Source organism: Eubalaena glacialis, chromosome 1 (genome assembly GCF_028564815.1).
Source record: "Eubalaena glacialis isolate mEubGla1 chromosome 1, mEubGla1.1.hap2.+ XY, whole genome shotgun sequence".
Taxonomy (NCBI): Eukaryota; Metazoa; Chordata; class Mammalia; order Artiodactyla; family Balaenidae; genus Eubalaena; species Eubalaena glacialis.
This window is the reverse complement of record NC_083716.1, coordinates 204,878,838-204,900,540: the sequence shown is the minus strand read 5'-3', so window position 1 is coordinate 204,900,540 and position 21,703 is coordinate 204,878,838. Positions and strand designations below refer to the sequence as shown.

Below are 21,703 nucleotides of genomic sequence, written 5' to 3'. Positions count from 1 at the left end.
GGTTGGGGCTGTGTGCATGTTCATTTACATGAAGTGGAGGAATCAGGGAGGATTCCAGGGGCCCTCTCTTAACATGCAAAAGCTTTCCCAGAATTTGCCGCCAGATGCTTGGGTCTCATTGATCTAAAGTGGCTTAGACCTGTCCATCCCTGAGCCAGTCACTGGTAAAGGATATGGAATAACTCTTAGGTCAGTTGGGGCTACTGGAGCTGGAAGTAGAATCCGCTGCCCCTGAGACACATGAGGTATATATATGGGGGCAGAATGGATAATTTTTAGAATCAGAATCCAGATAAGGAAAAAACATGGGCAACGAACAATATGTACTACATTAATCTTTTGAGCTTTTTATAACATACAGATGCCTAGGCCCCATCTTTGTAGACTCTGATTCAGTATTTTGGGGGTTTGGCATAGGTATCTATTTAATAGAACTCATAGATTGTTTTGATGCATAATTAGGATTGAGAACAACTGGATTAGATGATAGTGATTTGGACTATTAGTTTTGTGATTTGTCCAAAGCAAATGTTTAATCTGATCCTGGTTTTCTTGGTACCCAGTAAAAGGCCTGCCCTTTTCAGTTTTTGAATGTCAGAAAATATTCAAATCAGTTTTAATTTATACCTATGGCTAAACTTTAACCTAATTCAAGTTTTCCCCAGTAGATGTTTTCTGCCTATCCCCCTTTTTTAAAAAAAATTTCTTTTAAGATGAATACATGAGAGATCCCAAATAACGTCATTATTGAAGACAATCAGCGATTGTATGTGCATCTATGCCATTCTTTGTTTTGCACCTAGTAATTTTATTGCAGTGTCATTGAAGAAAGACCATATATATTTACTGAATACAAATGTGCCCATCTAAAGCAATCTGAGTACATCAATTTAGTGCATTTTAATTATGGAGAAAACTTTCTTTTAAAAATAATTCATCCACTCATACCGTGTTTGGAGTTGGATTAATTTCAGGTATAAAAAGCAAATTACAACAAATAAGAAAGGAAAAGTATATAAAAAATTGTTCTCAACTTCACAGGCATCTTTGGGAAGAGAGAATGAAGTTAGGTCAACAAAAGTAAGTCTGTCAAAAAAATTGTTTTACATCTAATTATTAGATTTTGATTTTTATTATTTCTTAGGTTAAGCAAAGAACTTCTTTTATGATTTTCTTTGGGAAGAAAAAAAAGAGCAAAACCCCTTTTAGTTGGAATAGTATTTAGAGTCAGCTCTTTAATAAACCCTTTTTTTTTTTTAACCAGTAAGAGAATCAGTGCAAAATATGTATGTCCACAGTCATGTGGAAAACTAGGAAGTAAAGCTGAGATTACAATTTGCCTAACGAATATTCATTTTAATTCAGTTTATTTGGAAAGTAAACTGGACGACTTTAGGCAAGTTAGTCTCTTAAGAAGCTTAATTTTCCTCATCTTTAAAATAAAACTTGAACTTTATAAGATTGCTACAGAAATAAAGGAGATAGCTCAAGGGCAGGAACATAGTTGATGGCTGGTGCTAGCTTCCATTTAATATTCCTTTGCTGAGAGATTTGAGGTAGTTCCTATTGCAACATTAAATTATAATATCTACAGTACTGATGAATCCTTTGGGAGATTTTATTTATTTTGGGGGGGGTTTAAAATTCCTGGTCATAATTTTTAATGTTAGGGTCTTTATGTTTATTTTTTTGTTTTTTTTGGCCGCGCTGCACGGCATGTGGGATCCTAGTTCCCTGACCAGAGCCTGAACCCGTACTCCCCCTGCATTGGAATCGCAGTCTTAACCACTGGACTGCCAGGGAAGTCCCCTAGGGTCTTTTATTTTAAATGCAAAATATTTTAATCTTTTTTGCCTACCTGGCTGAGACCAAATGAGATGTTTTTCATATATAAAATAGTACACAGCATGTTAGCTGCAACTTGTCAGGAATTCCAAATCTCAGAATTTTGTTGCTGAAAGGGATCTTAGAAATCATCCAGTCAATCCAGATTGCTTAAATGACTGTCTAGGCTGACACAGCTGGGTGATAGAAACTTGAAATTATAGTTGTGGTGCCCAGATTAGTAACTCTCCATTCTTACCCTTAGGTGCAGCTCATCTCAGATACTTAGGGATACATTATATAGTTCTTCTCTGGTTACAGTTCAGTGGCACAAAGGAATTTTTTCCTCTGCCAGCAAAACTTCTCACCGTGCTGCTTGCTACACAGACAAGAGATACAAAGTAAGACTAATGAACAGGTAGACAGCAGAGTGTAATATAAAAATGGAATAGTATGCAGTCAAAGAATGAGACAGGTATATGTATGTACTGGCAAGGTATTTTCCCAAGGTAATTAAATGAGAAAAAGGTTTGAAACTATGAGTAAAGTACGATGCCATTTGTGTAAAAGGTATGCTGTAAGTAAACATTTATTTGTATATGCATAGAATTATCTCTGCAAGGATACATGAGAAACCAGTGATAGTGACTGCCTCTGAGGTTAGACAAGTAGATGGGCAGACTGGAATTTGCATTTATTATCTGATTTTTTTTTTTTTTTGCCCTGGTATATATTATTCTTTCAAAATAAATTTTAAAAATACACGTGAAGATTGTAATTATTTTCTTCTCACAAACATTATTTGTCTTGGTACATAATTACATCTGAATTCTCTTTATTCAGTAATTTCAAACTTGTCACTTTGATGAAATATCAAAACAAGGGAAACAAGGTCAACATGGCTTATATTCTTTCTATCCTTTTGAACAGCAGCTATGTGAACATTTGGAAAGAACCTTAGTAATGAGGCTTTTCTTACCCATCTAATGTTGCCAACAGACATCAAAGCTTAATCTAAGAAGTTGACCCCCCCCCAAAAAAATGCAGGAAGCAGGAATGCACGTCTGGATGGAGTTGGAACTGTGCTGCTGTGACTCCTTCCCCCAGTGCTAAAAAACAGATATAGTCAGGAGGAACTAACATAGATTGGTAGTCACCCACATATCTCTGGTGTTACCTTACAGTCTTTTTTCAAGCGTACAGGCCATGGGTGTTTGGGTGTCTTAAATACACCTAAGTTATATTGTATTTTTTCAAGTTCCATTAAATAGGATACTAAAATGACCATCCTAAGTGACCCTGCCTGTCTCTACCACTAAGGGCTGCTTGGCCTCTCTGCCTTTGTAAAGAGCAACCTGAATTCACAGATGTCTATCTACATGAATATCTTATCCTCTAAAGCATGTTTCTCTTAAAAGCCCTTAAATGAAGTGTAACAGAATAGCTCTTTTAAGAATAATACCTTTTGTTTCATATTCTTCCTCTTAAGCCTTAGTCTATTACACATTTCCATCCTCACATGTGCTGGAACTGTTTTGTCTGTACTGTATCCTCAGTGCCTAGACCTTCTTTGCCCTTGGTGGGGCTTAGATATTGCATGAATGAAATGAAGAACAGATCACACCATATTCTAACCAAGTCTCTTGATGACAGCTAAAGGAATACAGATGATTAGCGTAGAAAAGGAAGAACTTACTTATTTTTGAGAGATTTTGTTGTCTAGGAAATCCAACAGAAGGAAATGATGCTATTTTCTGTGGAGCAATTTAAAGGAAAGAAGAGATGTATTTTTATAGGAAAGGTTCAAAGTTGCCTGTATGAAAAAACATGGAGGTTAATGAAAACACACAAAAACCCAAACTGGCAAAGTGGAGAGAAATCGCTTCCTTCCGAATAACGATCTAAAGTTTTAACAAATCTAGTAACAAACAGCACATCCAAACAGACTTCTGTGGATTAAATTTAATACAACTGTACATTCATGCTGTGGCAGTAACAACTTTCACATTATTTGTTTGACTACTTTTCTCAGTTGATTCTTTCATGACACAAACACAAAGCCACAATCCAAAGGATACACTAACATTTATAATAGTTTTAAACAAATGTGAAGAACAAATTTTAAGTATTAAACAAATATTTGAATACAGATCAACTTGAATATATTTTCATTAAAGAAAATATTTTTAGTTTTCAACACTGTCTCATTTTGATGCAATGGCAATTCCAGGTGTCCCAGAGAGTTATTCTTAATATCCATTCAACATATAACAATTACAATTAAGCATTTACATGACTGGATAGCTACAAGGACCATATTTTAAATATCTCAGATTTTTAAATGAATCTTTCTGCTAAAAGTCATACATTTTCCATTTTAGTTAATCCTGTAGAAATAAATGCCTTTCCTTCCCCCCTCATTAAAGTACTCAGTAACTTAGCTATGTTACATTAGATACACATAAATTTAACCAAGGATTATTAAACGTATTGAAAGAAGCCATCCAATCAATAATGGTGCTTTAAGACAAGGTAATAAATCAAATGTTAGAATCAGGCTGACTTGTTTCCCTGTTGGGAATTTTGGGTCTCAAAAGAAGCAGCAGGTATTTAAAAGAAACCAAAGCAATATAAAACTACTGTACTTCATCCTTAAAAAAAAACCATTGAAAGATACTATTCTGAAGTTCATAGAATTTAAGCATCTGGTAAGTAAAAATCCTTTCTTATAAGTCTGAATATTTGGAATATATTTATAGAGTCATTAAAATATAATTCTGGGACGAAACCAAGAAATTAACGTTTTAACTATTGTTTTATATATTTAGACCCTCTGGGTTATTGATATTAAGCTTCAGTCTTTTTTTCTTTTTCAGTCTGAAAGCAGCATGTTACTTCCCTGCTTAATTATTTCATGACCTGCAAAAGTTAATTATTAATAAACAATTTTTAAAAAGACCACTAACCTTTTATTGTAATCTTTCAATGTTAGTTGACATTCATTAGATCTTGGTTTCTCAAAATGTATTTATCTAGGTCAAGAAAAATGGGCAGAAGGAAACCTCACCCAAATTATGTAGCAGTGTTAAGCAAATTCAGTCTTTGAGCCAAAATTAAATCATTTGTGTCTTCAAACTTTCTCTTTCAACTTTTCATATAGCAATATAATTGTACATTTTGGCCAAGGAGAGATGCTTTCTTTGGGCAGACAAAATCATGCTTCAGGAGAAATAATGGCTTAGTTCTATAGAATCTGTCTCCTTTTCAATAGGGCACTACCAAATAGAGTATTATATTTTACCTAAGTTGCTCTCTTTCAAAAGATGATAGGATGAAACAATTTTAAATCTGTACTATATTTTTACCCAGTATACATAATTATGTTCAATTTGAAACAATTTTCCAAAAGAACTGGTTTTTTGCCAAAATGCAAGAAACTCCAAGATGTCTTATCCAAAAGTTGTCAATTAAAAATTAAGCCACAGTGCTTAAGTGTAGTATTTTTAAAAACTAACTTTACACTACCGCACATTCTTAGATATGTGGAAACAAATACATTTTGACTCTTAAGAAAAAACACTTGATGGCACACTGAAGAATGACACCATAAGTTTATAAACATAAGAGGCAGGGTATAGTTATTGCAAATTGATGGAAAACATCAGTGTGCCTTCGCTTTGTTTGAAGAGAAACAGTGTTTCCACTCAAAAGTTTTCAGTGCCGAAATACCTAATTACCCTTAAAGTATCACCAAAATTGGCTTTAAACATTACTCAGAAAATAAACTATTTGCAACAATAACAACCTTAATTGCCTTTTATAAGGACTATATTATAACTTTCATTCTTAAGGGTCTTGTATCTCCCTGTAGGATTATCACAAACCACCTTTTGGATTTCAAATAAACTAATTCTAACCCAGTCCCAATTAAAAACTATCCACATTCACAAGCAAGGAACACTACTTCACATTACACTCATAGTTTAGGAATGTGTGCTTCCTTCCCCCCACCCCCCACCAAAAAAAACCTGACAATGCATCTATGGATTACATCTCATTATCTGAATTTATAGCACAAAGTGCTTCTGCTCTTCTGCATTAATAATTCTGCAGTCTCAAAATACTTCATGAACCCTGAAGTGATTCTCTATGGAAGGAGCTTCGTTTGCAAAATGAATTTGGCTAGTCACCTGCATACCAAAATCTCCAAGTATCTGAACAAATTTCTTGTGCTCCTTTCCAATCCAAGATCTCATTGGATCATGTACTTGGTAAGGTGTTACATGGGTGTGAACAATAATCCCTGTTTGTGCAAATTCTTTCAAGACTTCTGGATAAGTAATCCAAGTATTGCTTCCCCCAGAATGACCTCCATCCAGCCAGTACATTGTTTTTATGCTTTTGATAAAAGCATCAATGTTCTTGTCTTTCTTGGCTTCTTTCAATTCAAAAAGCAACTGATTCAGAACAACACAACCTTTACTGAATCCAATCAAAGTAAAAGAAGCACCATTTAGTGATGGTGGATAAAAACTCATGGCAGACTCATCAAATTTTTCACAGGTCCTCTCTTTTTCTCCCCGGCAACCATTAGTAGTATGAGAAGAACTGGATCTACAATTAGATGCTTTGGCGTCCTTATTCAAATCTTTCACATTCTTCTTTGGTAGCAAACTCTTCTGACTTAAGTTAAAAGCATTAACTAATAACGTATAAAGGTGCTTAAAAGCTCCAAAGTCAGTATTGTGTTCTGGAGCACCAAACATATTGCTTTTCACAAAATTGTCATAGCAGCTGAATTTGTGCAAATGCATTCGGGAACACTTTATCACCCAAATATAACTATTGGGGAACCGGTGGGCTAAAATGGTGGCAACATTTTCTAGACTCCAGTTTTCCCACTGATAATTCTCAGGATGACGAGTCATAATTTCATGGTAATTCTGAAAGGTAAGAAAGATAAAACAAATATTAAATACACAGTTATGTAAAATTATTTCCACAAAATTAGTTTCCCATTTTTATTGGGGAGGAAGTAGGGATGTTATAATGACCTATGGTTAATGTACTAGAAATGAAAACTATAAACCTATTACCTTCTGGTTGTAAGATTTTAAACAAATCACTTCTTCAGTTTAAGCCTCAAATCCATCAAACACAGGGTTATAAGATAAAGCTAAATAGCACAGTAGAAATTTTAAAAATAAAACACTTTAGAACGATTATAGATTTTTAAATGGATTTTATTTAGTATACATATGATCTATTACTCCTAACACATTAACTGAAAATAAAAATTTGGTTTCTTAGACAGATTTTTTGACCAAAACAGAATTTTAAAATATTTTCCTATTAAAGCTGCTATCCTGAACTCCTCCCTCTTTGGATTACTCTAGCAACCTGAATGCTATGTTTAATTTCAATTTTAGTATTACAAAGCTGCAATGAACATTATAGAAAAATCTTCGTGTACATCTGTGATTACATCCTTAAAAATAAATTCCCAGATGTGGAAAAACTAGGTCAAAGAATATTCATAATTTAAGGTTGACTATATAGACTACAATACTGTCTTCCAGAGAAGTATGTATAATTTTTCTTTTATCTTTGTTAAATTTCATTGGCACAGGATAACTTATTCTAATTTGAATTTATTAAAAATTTAAATGAAGTTGAAATTTTGTTCATATATTTATTAGCCATCTGGATTTCTACTTGTGCCTGTTCATATCTTTTGCCTTTTTTTATTTGGTTTATTTATAAGTATTCTATATATATTAATAACTTTTTGTTTATGTTCTAGAACATGCATGTAAGTTTTGTTTTCCTTTAAATTTTTATTCATAATATCCTTAAAAAAGGGAAATTCATTCAAATTTATTTCATTTATTCTATAAAATTTATTGGATACCTACTGAACAGTCATGGATCAGAACAGATGAAACCCCTGCCCACACAGAGTGCACATTCTAGTACAGAGATACATAATAAACTCCATGAGTTAATAGAGCAGCACCCTCCAACAGAAATATAACATGAGCCACATGTACAATTTTCCAGCAGCTACATTAAAAAAAAGTAGAAAGTTTAACAGGTGAAATTTTTTTTTTTTTTTTTTTGGCCGCGCCCTGCGGCATGCGGGATCTTAGTTCTCCGACCAGGGATTGAACCCATGCCCCCTGTAGTGGAAGCATGGAGTCTTAGCCACTGGACCGCCAGGGAAGTCCCAAAATTATTTTTAATAATACAGTTTATTAAGCCCAATACATCCAATATATTATCAGTTCAACATGTAACCAACATAAAAAATACTGAGATTATTACATTTCTTTTTCTTTCTAAGTTTTTGAAATCTAGTGTATATTTTACACTTACAACACATCTCAATTTGGGTGCTAAATTTTCATCGGAAATACTTGATCTGAATTTAGATTTCATAAGATTTACAGTTGCAAAAGTGGATTCACATACCCAAGTTGCTCAAATACACTTAAAAGTTTTCCAGGAACTGAACTATCAGTTTTTAAATTTAAATTTAAAGTTAAATACAATTTAAAATTTAGTTCTTTGATTACACTAAATTTCAAGCGGTCAATAGCTACAAGTAGCTAGCGGCTAGACAGCACAAGACATTATACGGTGATAAGTGTGATGCATAACAAAGCAAGGGAAAAGGAGCGCAAAGTTTTGGAGTGTGTGGAAGATTATTATTTAAACACAGGGTAGTCTCCAATAAGGCAATAGGTGAGAAGGGCCTGAAGGAGCTGAGGGACTGAGTCATGATTATTTCAGTCATAAGGAACTGCAAAAGGACCTGAAGTGGAGCCATCGTTGGTATAACCAAGATACACCAGTGAGACCAGTGTACCTCCAGTGAAGTGAAGAAGGAGCAAAAGTGACCACCAAGAGGGTCACAGAGATTGCTGGTGAAGAGGGGAGGTGCTGATCATGCCTTGTAAGATACCCTGAGGACTTTGGACTTTGCTCTGATAGGGTGTGGAGTAGATGGCTGATATAATCTGTTTGGAAGGATTACTCTGACTCCTGTGTGCAAAGGGGCAACAGTTTGAAGCAGGGAGACCAGTAGGAGGCTACTTAAGTATAACCCCGATGAGAGAAGGTGGCTTGAACCACAGTGGTAGTAGAAGCAAAGGTGGTTAAGAACTGGTCATATTCTGTATATATTTTGAAGGTAGAGTCAACAGCATTTGCTAATGGACTGGGTATATGGTGTGAGAGAAGAGAAATAGAATTGTAATTTTTCCTTATTTCTAACAATCATATACCAAACATTTTTAAATGCACCTCTCTTTTGACCTAGTAATTCTACTTCTAGGAATTTACCTCAGGGATATACTTGCACACATGCATAAATAAATCTGTATAAGGACATTTATTCCTGCTTCAGAAGAATGAGGCAGTTCTATGAGTACTCATACGGGTTGTAAAATAAGGGCTAAAAACCCCTGAATGCTGAGCTATCATTTGTGTTTAAAAAAAAAAGTTTGCATCAGCATAGAATGTCTCTGGAAGGACATATAAATCAGTAACAATGGTTAGCCTTAGGGAAGGGAAATCGGAGACTGCCTCCATTCATCCAAAGGGATGAAAAGGAGACTTATTTTTCAATGTACAACCTTAAATAAAATGAATTTTTAGCAATATACACATTTTTCTATTAAAAAAATTAAGACTAATAAAAGTAATACTACAAAAATTTAGTCTACATGCAAAGGTATAAGGAAGATATAAAAACCACGAATCCATAAAACCACCATTAGAAATAATCACTATTAAAATTTTGGTATCTAGTATTCCAGTGTTCTTTAGTATACATACACATAAACAAGTATGTATGTAAGAGAGCGTTCTTTATTTCTTCCCTCAGCAAGATTATACACACAGTTTTCACTTAAAAATGTTACAGGCATGATTCCTTATCAATAAGTATAGATTTGTATAATTTTTAGACTTTCCATCAAAAAGATTAATACCAATTGATACTTCCACTGGAAGTATACAAGAGTGCTTATTTTCTCACATCCTTACCCACACTGGCTATTAGCATTAATTTTTAAAAAATCTTTGCTACTAAGATAAAATATTTTACTTTTAATTTGCATATTTTTATTCCTAATCAGGTTGAACATTTTTCTATGTTTATTGGCAATTTTCATTTGTTAATTCTCTATTCATATCCTTTGATAACTTTCCCAACAGGATGCTCAAGTCCTTCTTAACAGTTTTTACCTCATTAAGTTTGTCATATATGTTAAAAAAAAATCTATTCCCAGAAGGCCATCATTTAATTTTTTATGGATTCTGCTACTGCCTTCTGCACATCCAGATTTATGAGATATAAAATTATCATAGGAGGGGCTTCCCTGGTGGCGCAGTGGTTGAGAATCTGCCTGCTAATGCAGGGCACACGGGTTCGAGCCCTGGTCTGGGAAGATCCCACATGCCGCGGAGCAACTAGGCCCGTGAGCCACAACTACTGAGCCTGCGCGTCTGGAGCCTGTGCTCCGCAACAAGAGAGGCCACGATAGTGAGAGGCCTGCGCACCGCGATGAAGAGTGGCCCCCGCTTGCCGCAACTAGAGAAAGCCCTCGCACAGAAATGAAGACCCAGCACAGCCAAAAATAAATAAATAAATTAATTAATTAAAAAAAAAAGAAACATTAATTGGAAAATCTACAACTTATAAAAAAAAATTATCATAGGAGCTTAGATCTGAAAGGGCTCATCTAAATCCTTTTTTTTTTTTTTTTGATAAGTATCTCTTTTTTAATTTCAGTGAGACAGCAAATTTGGGCCCTTTCCCTTGTCCCTACCTATAAGAAATCTACACTCTTTTTCCGCACAGAACCCTTTCGTCCAAAAAATGAAAGAATTTGCAATTCAGGCACCAACGTAAAGAATAGAGGGATGAACATGAAAGGAACTACCCCCACATGCAGAGGTGGGCATGCGCGCACACACATGGGCATCATCAGAAAGGGAAGGAACAAATTTCCAACACAAATTGAAAGGTGGAAATATTCTTGCCTATTGAACTTTGACTTCCATTTCTTCATATATTCATCAGTGGGCATTTGGGGGTCACTAAGCACAGTTCACAGTCCCTCAAGAACACAGTCCAGTGGGAGAGATAGAGATAAATAATTACAAGGCAATATGATTACTGCTGTAAAGCAGGGATATGTGAAGAACTGTGAGGGGACATAGAGAAAGGGAGACTCAAGCTATGTTTTGGGACATCAGGGAAGGCTCCACAAATATATGAGCTCAGTTTTGCAGTATTAGTAGAAATTCCAGAATTATGCAGTAGAATTCCTATTATGTCTGAAGTAGGAACATTAGTCAGGTCTCCATAAAGACACCCAAATATTAGTTGGGAAGAACAGAGCCAACACTGAATTATTCTATGGATTCCTAAATAGTTAGATATAAGTGCCAAATACAAAAGAAAGCACAAATATCTAAATCGTTTTTATAGCTAAGGAAACTGAGCTCCTACAAACTATACAGTTATTTATATTATATAGTTATTTAATGAGCTAAAATGAACAAGATTTTATGACTCTGTTTAGTCTCTACCACATAGGAGGTGGTAAACCTAAAAACTTGGTATTTTCTTTGATTAACCTGAGGTTACATGATCAGAGGAGGAAAATGCTCATACTAAGTAACTGTGTGTATGTACTAAAATGTAAAAATAAGATTGTTACTCTTGTGTCTAAGAAGTCCAGATCTAAGAACAATGGATAAGTACTCCTATATTCTAGAAAGAGACACCAGACATCCCCATAGGACTTGCTAACAGGTAGTCAAAACCAGTTCTGCAACCCAGGCTACTATCCAAGGCCAATCTACGGAAGAGGTGGAAGAAGTGGGAAGAAAGGGTTTTCTTTTGAGAGAGTTTTCATCCCAGTTGGGAATGCAATGCACTTACTCTCCCTGTAGGGGTTAAAGGGTAGGAGGCATGCTTCCTCATCCCCAGTGAGGCAGGTGGCAAGAGAATCTCCTGGAGAGATTAAGGGGTAGTTACTCCACAGGTAGATGCTTGCTGACCTGCAAAAACATAAAGGCCCATCCCACACTGCTACTGAAGTACTGGTACAAAGGATTTTTAGGAAAACTTGACATGTGTCTCCATGATAAAGACTTAAGTTAGGTGGACTATTGTTATAGCAGAGTGAGGAGAGCTATATAGGGTACGAGCTGTACTTCCATAAAAAATGGGTCAAGGGGGCATCTTCGCTGAGCATAAAGTGGACATCTCACGTAAGCAAGCTAAAAGGACTGTAACAGGAACAGCCTAAGAAGGCTGCTCGACATAGCACACGAAGCCCCAGGGTATATGGTCAGATGTGAAATAGTACGTGTGTGTGTGTGTGTGTGTGCACGCGTGCCCATGGTTCTTGGCACAGAGCTCCTTAAAACCCTTGTAATTTCATGGGTGATAGGAGTTGGTCACCAGAAAGACCAAGACATGATGAGAAGTTTGGAACTTTCAACCCCACTCCCCATTCTCCAGAGAGGGACTGGAAATAAAGTTAATGACTGATCATACCTATGCAATGAAGCCTCCATAAAAATCCCCAAAGTACAAGTTTGGATAGCTTCCAGGTTGGTGAACACAAGGAGGTGCTAGGAAAGCGGTGCACTCAGAGAGAGCATGGAAGCTCTGCACCTCTTCCCACATACCTTGCCCTATGCATCTCTTCCATCTGGATGTTCACCTGTATCCTTTATCATATCCTTTCATAATAAATGGGTAAACAGTATGTAAACTGTTTTCCAAAGTTCTGTGAGCCATTCTAGCATACTAACTGAACCCAAGGAGGGGGATCGTGCAAACCCCAATCTATAGCTGGTCAGTCAGCAGTACAGGTGATAAACTGGGACTTGGCAACTGGTGTCTGAAGTGGGGAGGGGAAAAGACTTGTGGGACTGAGCCCTTAACGTGTGGAATCTGACACTAACTCCAGGTAGATAGTATCAGAATTGAATTGAATTATAGGACACCCAGCTGGTGTTGCAGAGAATTGCTTGGTGTGGGGGGAAATACCCACACATCTGTTGTCAGAAATGTTCTGAGTGTGGTAATAGTGTGAATAGCAAAGGAGAGTCACACAGGAGAAGTGAGTCTTTTCCTACTCACCAGGACATACACTTAGGGCATGGTCATCTATATATCCTAGTGTTTAGGAAAGCAAAAGTTTTTAAAAGCTAAACTTGGAAATGACCCAAATGTTCATGAACTGCTGAATGGGTAAGCAAATTGTATGTCCATACGCAGAAAACTACTTGGCATTAAAAAGAAATAAACTCATGATAGAGACAACAGGAAGAATGAATTTCAAAAGCATTAGGCTAAGTGAAAGAAGCCAGACACAAGACTACATACTACATGATTCCTAACTAATGAAAATCTAGAAAAGGCAAAACTATACTGAAAAGAAAGCAGATTAGTGGTTGCCTGTGGCTGAGAAAAGAGATTGACTAAAGTAGGGCACAGGGGTACTTTTTAGGGTGATGAAGATGTTGTATTACATGATTATTGTGATGGTTACATAATTGTATTTGTTGAAATTCATCAAATTGTAAACTTACACTTAAAAATAGAAATACCTACAATTCTGTATCCTGAGGATTTAAAAAGCAAGAAACTCAAGAAAACTGGACAGTACCTACTTAAAAAAATTCTGATCCCCCTCCAAAATCATTACTGATAAGAAAAACATCAAGAGGTACCTAAAGAAAAGTGAATTACTATGGCCTCAGCTTTCCTGTAATTCAACGGATAAAAGGGCAAGCATAGAATTAAAAAGGACATACAATAAAAGATGACTGCAAGAAGAACATCAAAAAAGTAATGGTAATTAGCATTTAAAACTACACTGTCAACCAGATCCAATTAACATCAAATAATGAATCTGTGTTAACATGAGGCAAAACTTCTAATGGTATCCTACAAAGTTCTGTTTGGCCCTATTCTGTTCAATATTTATCCAAATTAAAAATAAAGATATAGAAAGAATGCTTATTTAATCTATATATGATATAAATGAAAAAAAAGGTTCTAAAAGGATCAATACACTAAAAGATGAGCTGTATCTCACAGGGTAAATTTCATCAGAATAGACATTAGGCTCAAAAGAATCAAGTGCAAAGAGAAGGAAATCTGAGCCTAAAAGCCCTTCATATAATAATAGCCAAGTAGCACTTAATACATTGTTCAAAAGAACTTACACATGTTTATTCATTCAACAAGCTATCTACTGAACACCTACTTCATGCCACTCACTAAGCATCGCAGATATAACAGTGAAGAAAACAGACATGAAGCGTGCATCATACTAGTGGAAGACAGACAAAACCCAAAATGAATAACTAATATAGTAAATGAAATGGATAAAAATAAATTATCCTAATTATTTATTAGGAGAAAAGTTGACAGGGATCCTGTGCACATGTATGATTATTAAATAGGATGGTCATCAAAGGCCTCACTGTGAAGGCAACTTTTGAGCAAAGACTTGAAATAGGTGAACTAATGAATCCTTATAGACATCTGCAGGAAGATTGTTCCAGGCAGTACGTGCAAAGCTTGAGGTCAAGTGTGTCTACCATGAGCAATATGAAGAAGGCTGGTGTGGCTGGAGCCTTCTGTGGAGAGTAAAACAGATAAAGGAAACAGTCAAAAAAGCAGCAGGGTGGGAATTCCCTGGTGGTCCAATGGTGAGGACTCCGAGCTGCCACTGCAGGGGGCACAGGCTCAATCCCTGGTCAGGGAACAAAGATCCTGCGTGCCAAGCAGTGTGGCCAAAAAAGAGAAAAAAAGAAAAGCTACAGGGTGGGAAAGGTAAATAGAGTGAAGGGCCTTGCATGCCATCAAGAGGACTCTGGCTTTTACTCTGAGTGGCACGGGAAGCTGCTGGTGTTTTGAGCAGAGGTGTGGTATGATTTGACTTAGGTTTTTAAATGATTTTTCTGATCACTTCTAGATACATTTAGAAGGTAAAGCCACTTTATTTGCTGATGTATTAAGAGAGGACAAAAGGATAATTTCAAGATTTCTAACTTGAGCAACTAAATAGGAAGTGTTTCCATTAACTGAGAGAGAAGATGATGACTACAGGACGAGCAAGTTTAGGGACAAAGATCCAGAGACTTTAGGTTTGAGATATCTATTAAATGTCCGAAAGGAAATACGTGCATGTAACTGGCAAGTCTAAAGTTCCAGGAATATGTCTAGGCTAGAACACAAATGTTGAAGGTCGTCAGAGTATAGGTAGCATGTAAAGCCACAAGACTGAAAGAGATCACAAAGGGAGTAAAGGTAGTCAGAGGAAAAGTCCAAGAACTGAGCGCTACAGAACTCCCCAATAATTAAAAAGGTCATCAGAAAGATAAGAAGGGAGGGTAACTCATTGGGTATTCACATATTTAATCCCCATTGATATCCTATACATCATTATTCCCATTTTGTAGTTGAGCTGGCTGCAACACAGAGAGATTTAACAATTGGCCAGATGTTTCATAGCTAAAAAGTGCAGAATCAGGGTTTAAAACTAGGCGATCTGGCCTCAGAGCTTTTGATGCATTATTATTCTCTATTTCTTCTCTAAAAGCCCTGGGTTTTTAGGGGACTTCATACTCCGCATAAATCAACAGTATATCACTGTCCAAAAAGCTAATGGAATCTCAGGCTACATAAAGAAATGAAAGGAGGTACTAGTCTAACTACATTTAGCACTTTATAGACTTCACCTGAAGATCTGTGCTATATTCTGACTTGCACACTTTAAAAATATTTAGTAGGTGTTCAATGAAGGTTAGTTATCATTATTATCATCATCATCATTATTATAGATGCACACAGTAGCTGGTCCACAAAACCCTGGAAGTCACTGTCAGCAATGCCATGCTGATTTCCCAAACTGAGCAAAAGGGCATCAACTGAGTACATTAAATTCCTCCTCTTAAATCGAAATACTAGTTTTGATTAGCAGTCAACTAGACCAGTCAATTATTTGGAGGGCAAGAGAAAAAACTACATATACCTTCATCATCATCTGACTCAGGGCACAACGTTCGTAAGCATATTTTTTTAAAACATTAATTTCAAAAACAACAATTGTTTAATAAACTAATTATTTCACGGTTTAAGAAACACATCCAGCCATATTTTAGTTTTACCTGTCTATACCAGCACCACCCAAGAGAACTCTGTGATTATGGGAATGTTCCGTGGAAATGCTCAGTATCTGCACTGCACGGTACAGCACACACAAACCTTAGGGGCCACTGAGCACTTGAAATGCAGCTAGTGCGACGGAGAAACTGGATTTTTAATTCTATTTAGTTTTAATTAAATAGCCCCATATAACTAATGGCTACCCTATTAGACAAAGCAGTTCTAGATTAAGATCTAGATTAAGGCCCAGCTTTCCAGGACAACATAGCCATGTATATTTGCCTGCAGCCGCAAAATTAATAATAAAGATAAAATCACACACAAAAACAAAAGTACAGAATTTTGGTGAGCATCAAAATATTGACATGCTCAGCAATTACTGTCCCTTTTCATCCACCCATTCTCCCTTTCTTAGGGTTACTGAGTGTCACACCCTAGTACTAGTATTTTGTCTGTTTACTTTTTAATAACTGCCAGCACGCTAATTTAAAAGCCCTCTCTCCGCCTCCTGCCTCCCTCCCCCACCGATCCTCTGAGAAACCAAGTTATAGAATAAATACACATTGTCTCGTTTCTAGGTCTTAAATTCCACCCCCTCGAAACCTGGACTGACGGCTGGCTCTTTCGAGATCGTAGCCCTCCCAAGGACACCTCCTGTCTAGGGCTCTATGAGGAGGGGGTCAGGGCGCGGAAGGGGCGGTTCTGGATTTCGTGGAGCCACCCCGTTTAGCGCCATGTGTGAGTGTATTCAGGCGAGGCAAGGAACCGGGCCCCAGCTACGAGGGAGGAATCTCGAGAATTCTCATATGTACAAGAAGAAGGAGCATGTGCCCAGGCAGGCCGCAGGTTACCTGCACATCTCCGGGGAAATAGAGTACGTGATGCTGGGGCGGTGGTTGCGGCTCCTCCTTCGCCAGGTCCCCACGGAGGTCCCGCCGTTCCGGTCCCTCCCCGGCGGTCGCCACCGCCGCCGCCAGCAGGACCAACTCGTTGCCTCGCTGCGGGTCGGCTCCCGGCACCGCGGACAGCTGCACGCACTGCTGCCTGCGCCGCTCGGCTGACGGAGAGCAGAGCGCGCCGCTGCGGCTGCTGCTGCCGCCCAGGTTCATGGTTCTGGCCTGAGAGCTGAACGCTGCGACTCCGATTCCGAGCTGCGGCAGCAGGAGAAGCAGCTGCGGCGACCGCAGGAGCCCGAACCCCCACATGGGTCGCCGCCGCCACAGCGGTTCCTAGGGTGTGGGAGGGCCTGAGGGAGGACGTTCGGCCGGGCGCCCAACGGTCTGCGGGAGCGACCCGGGCGAGAGCCGACCCCGAGGGCAACGACGGCGTCAGAGGCCGACGTCCGCGCGCAGCGTGCGTAAGGGAAGGCGGGGTGTGCGCGAAATCCGACTCCGGTTCCCGGAGGGAGCGATGAGGGGGGCGTGGCCCGAGGAAGGACGTTTGTGATTGGTGGGTTCTGCCGCGGCCGGGAAGTTCGAACGGAAGTCTGGGAAAGAGCCTGAAGAGAGCAAAGGAAGCTGGAAGGAACCGAGAACCCCGAGCAAGAAGGGCGGCAGTTGTGATACAGGCGCAGAAGCCGGTGCTGCCCGAAGGTCGCTTCCAGTACGGGGTAGAGAGTTTTGAGTATACCATGCTCCCCTTTCGGTAAGCTCAACTTTCAGGTGAGGTTTTTCTAGTCCTTCGAGCCTTAAAAGAGACACAACCCCAAAGATTAGAGCAATTCTGTCCTGTTACAGAAATCTGTGGGAAGTTTTCTGCATGCCCTGGATGAAGGGAATCTCCCTCTTCTCATACCCTCGAGTTTCTTTGTAGGTACACAAAGATTTCTAGGTTCTTGGGAATTTATTTAGATAAGAAGTCTAATGCATCTCTGATCGGTAGCAGGGAGCAGGGCACATGGGGGAAAGGCGTTAATTGTTACACATTTGCTGTCGGTGTTTGCAGTCAACGGGATTTGCTGTTTTAAGGTTTTCAAAAACCAGCTTGAACAGTAGGAAAGTCATAGGTGTCCAACAACAATCTGTGGCCAGTTGTGTATGAATAAGATTTGGGCAAATGTATGCTAAAGACAGGGAAGGGAGAGGAGAGTCCAGTATTCTAAATTTAAGTGCTTGTGAGGCAAGGCACTGTAAAGAACCTTGTGGGAGAGAATATTAGTGAGAATTTAAAATATTACAGCCAGCATTTATTGAGGCATACTATAGGCCAGGAATTGAACTAGGCACTTCATATATTAACTGTTCTGAGTCTATATATGTGTGTGCTTAAGCACACATACTGTTTTCTTTACTCCACGTATCAAATATTAATAAATAGCCTTGAAGTAAGAGCACAAATTAGCAAATGATAAAATGTAATTTTCTTATATATATATATATATATATATATATATATATATATACTTAGTGACTTCATAGAGGTGTAATATGCTAGCCTACTCTAAATTATTGAGTTCCATCTGACATCATAATAGTGTAACCAAGCAAAATTGTTTATTATTCTAAGTATATCTATCTACTGCTTTCTAAAAATAACTGGTTAAAAAGAAGCAGAAGCTAATTATATAATAATGAATATATATTAACCGTATTTTGGCAACCAGCCTTCATTCTATTTTGTGAATCACATGCACGTTGTTACTGTCTCTTGTTAAGTAGAGGATTACTGAAATGTAATCCAAAAGCCCAAACATGTTCATGTACTCCAAATGCAGCTTTTGATTTTTGTGGTCTTGTTTTTAGGTTGACATTTTAACTGAATCTGTCACTATTGATGGGGTGGGGAGTTCTCGTGTTTTAGAAAGAAAATTAATTGTAGTAACCATTAAATATACAAAAAGTTATTTCAGTAGCTCTAAGGTAATTGAAGTCTTTGAGAAATACAAATAAAGATTTAAAGGGCAGAGTAAAGAAACAGACTGAAGTGAGCACAGGGTTTTCTCCCCACAGTCAAGGATTTACACAACCCTACAGGAGCCGCTTCTAGAAAAAGTAATAGCTCTCAATTCATCGGTTGAGGTATTATGTCATTTATGGTAAGTCATTAACATTGTAATTCCTTCTGATAGGTCCCAGTGATATTATTGAAGTATCTGTTTTCTTTCTCCATCCCTCTTCCTTTTTCCAGGAAGACCAGTTTTGTAAATCACTACTTTTCTAACAACCATGGGCACAGACAGCCCAGCACTTCCTCTCTTTATTCTCCTTAAGAGCTGGGCTTTCCTTCCTCTCTAGAGGTCTTACACATACAAAGTTACTGTAACCAGTTGTTTGAGTTTACTCCTTTCTAACAGATAGAGATCTCCACTAAAAACTATTAGAAATAATAAAGTTCAGCAAGGTTGCAGGATACAAGATCAATATACAACACTTAATTGTATTGCTATACACTAGCAATGAATAATCTAAAATGAAATTAAGAAAACAATTCCATTTACAATAGCATCAAAAAGAATAAAATACTTAGGAATAAATTTAATGAAGGAAGACACTTGTATACTGAAAGCTACAAAACATTGTTGAAAGAAATTAAAGACCTAAATAGCACTGGGTGTTCACTCTGGCCCCTCTTGTTCCAGCACTGCTCCCCTCTGAGGCGAAGGTGTCGTTGTTGGGAGGGGGGGAGATCTCATGCTTAGAAGGAACAGAATCAGCTCGGACCTGGCCCTCAGGGCTTCTGCTCCCACACTTTGGGACCTGATCCTGCCCCTGAGAGGGTGGTGACACCCACTGAGCACAGGAGAAGCCCAGCTTACATGTGGCTCTGGTTCTAGCCCCTCCATCTCCAGCCCCTCAGAAAAGGTGATAGCTACCAGCACACCCTAGTGGAAGACTTGACCAGTGCTCACTTCAGATCCAGCTCTCCCACCAAAGCCACTGGGCACACAGAGACTGAATAGGGATGTTTCCAAACAAGGACACCCCTTCAAAACTGGGATAGGTAACTGTTTCACCTAATCTCACAGAGACAGAGAAAGTTAAGCAAAATGAGAAGACAGAGGAATTTGTTCCAAACAAAAGAACAAGGAAAAAAACCGGAAAAAACAACTAATGAAACAGAGATTAGGCTTCTTGAAGGGAGGACTGCCAAAACTCTTGTGGACATATTTTAAAGCAACCACACCCAGGCTCCACTCCAGATCATTAGAATTCAGAGATCAAGCACAAGGGGAATAAAATAAGATATCAAGGAGATTTGGCTAAGCTATTATTTATAAAACACATAAGATGACTCTGAATGGTGGAAAAAAGAAATCAGACAGGCTAGGGACCTTGGGACTCAAGGAATATCAAGGTGGTGAATACCCTAGGTTTTATTTTTGCCTCACATACTGCAGAAGTGATGCTAAGGAATTCAGAAACACCAGTGGACACAGACAAATGTGTGTCTTGAAGTCTCAAGAAAAGCCTCTCCTAGACACAGCACCAGGAAAGGGGAAGCCTTGCAAGATAGAAAACTTTCAGAAAACAAATTCTCTATCCCAGCCAAATATCACAGAAAAAGACTTTGGCTACACCCAACAAGCAAAGGCTGAGTGAGGAGCCTCAACTTCTTATAATAAGGTACCCCAACACCCCTGCCAGGGTAGTGTCAGAGAAGGCCAAGTAGAGAGCCTGGACTTTTATCTCCATTCCCCCACCCCCGCACCCCCCCACAGTGCAGTGGATACTACACTGGACTGGAGAGTCAGGACTTTCACCATCGCCCAGCAATAATGAGGTCTCCTCTACCACAGTGTCATTATAGACCATGTGGGGAGCCAGAACATCTACATCCAGTAGTAATGAGGAACTGTTCCCTCCCATCCAGTGTCAAAACAGGCCAAGTGGGGAATCTGGACTTCTACCTCCACCTGGTAGTAATAAGGTAGCAACCCTTCTCCTCAGCTGGAGTGGTATCAGAGAAAGTGAGTTAGAACCAAAGTTTTAAATAAGATATAGAATCATAAAACATAATATAAAAAATTCCAGTTTTCATTTGAAAACCACTTATTATAACAGGAATGAGGTAAGTCTCAAACTGATTGAAAAATGACAACCAATATATACCAAAAGTTAGACGTCAGAGATATTAGAATAATCTGACAAAGATTTTAAAGCAGCAATAAAAAACATGTTTCAACAAGCAATTACAAACACACTTGAAACAAATAGCCTCACGAAAGAAATTGAAAGTTTCAACAATGAAATAGAAGATATAAAAAAAAAAAAAGACATAATGGATGGACTCAAAAGGAGAATGTAGGGAAGAGAGGAAAGAATAAGTGAATCTGAAGATAGAGTAATAGAAGTTACCCAGTCTGAACAACAGAGAGAAAACAGACTGGAAAAAAAAACACCCCAGAATGCTAGGGGCTTGTGAGACCATCACAAAACACCTAACATTCATGTCATTAGACTTTTGGAGAAGAGGAGAAAAAGAGTAAGATTGAAAAAGTATTAAATAATGGCTGAAAAGTACCCAGATTTAGCAAGAGACATAACCTATGGATTTAAGATTCTGAGTGAATCCCAAACAGGATAAATCTAAAGTAATCTATGCCAATACCCATCATAGTTAAACTAAAGACAAAGAAAAAACCTTGGAAGCATCCAGAGAAAACTGATACCTTTCCTATAGGGGGAAAATAATCCACGTGACAGCAAATTTCTCATCAGAAACCACGGAGCCCAG

The 21,703-nt window shown here is 38.1% G+C and overlaps 1 protein-coding gene across 1 annotated transcript; it reads right to left on the bottom strand.

Moving 5' to 3' along the window:
* Window positions 1-5,374: 5,374 nt before the first annotated feature.
* C1H2orf69 (chromosome 1 C2orf69 homolog) lies at window positions 5,375-17,314 on the bottom strand. The gene is made up of 2 exons (XM_061203743.1): window positions 16,882-17,314; window positions 5,375-6,767 (listed from the first exon to the last, which is right to left on the bottom strand). Exons 1-2 carry the CDS (start codon window positions 17,233-17,235, stop codon window positions 5,940-5,942), a joined length of 1,182 nt encoding a protein of 393 aa, XP_061059726.1. The 5' UTR covers window positions 17,236-17,314; the 3' UTR covers window positions 5,375-5,939.
* Between the last annotated feature and the right edge of the window lie 4,389 nt (window positions 17,315-21,703).

Excerpts from the sequence above, each read along its gene's own strand:
- C1H2orf69 (XM_061203743.1), bottom strand. The coding sequence starts at position 17,235 with ATGTGGGGGTTCGGGCTCCTGCGGTCGCCGCAGCTGCTTCTCCTGCTG. Across the intron at positions 6,768-16,881 it reads ATTTCCCCGGAGATGTGCAG|AATTACCATGAAATTATGAC; the intron begins GTAACCTGCGGC and ends CTTACCTTTCAG.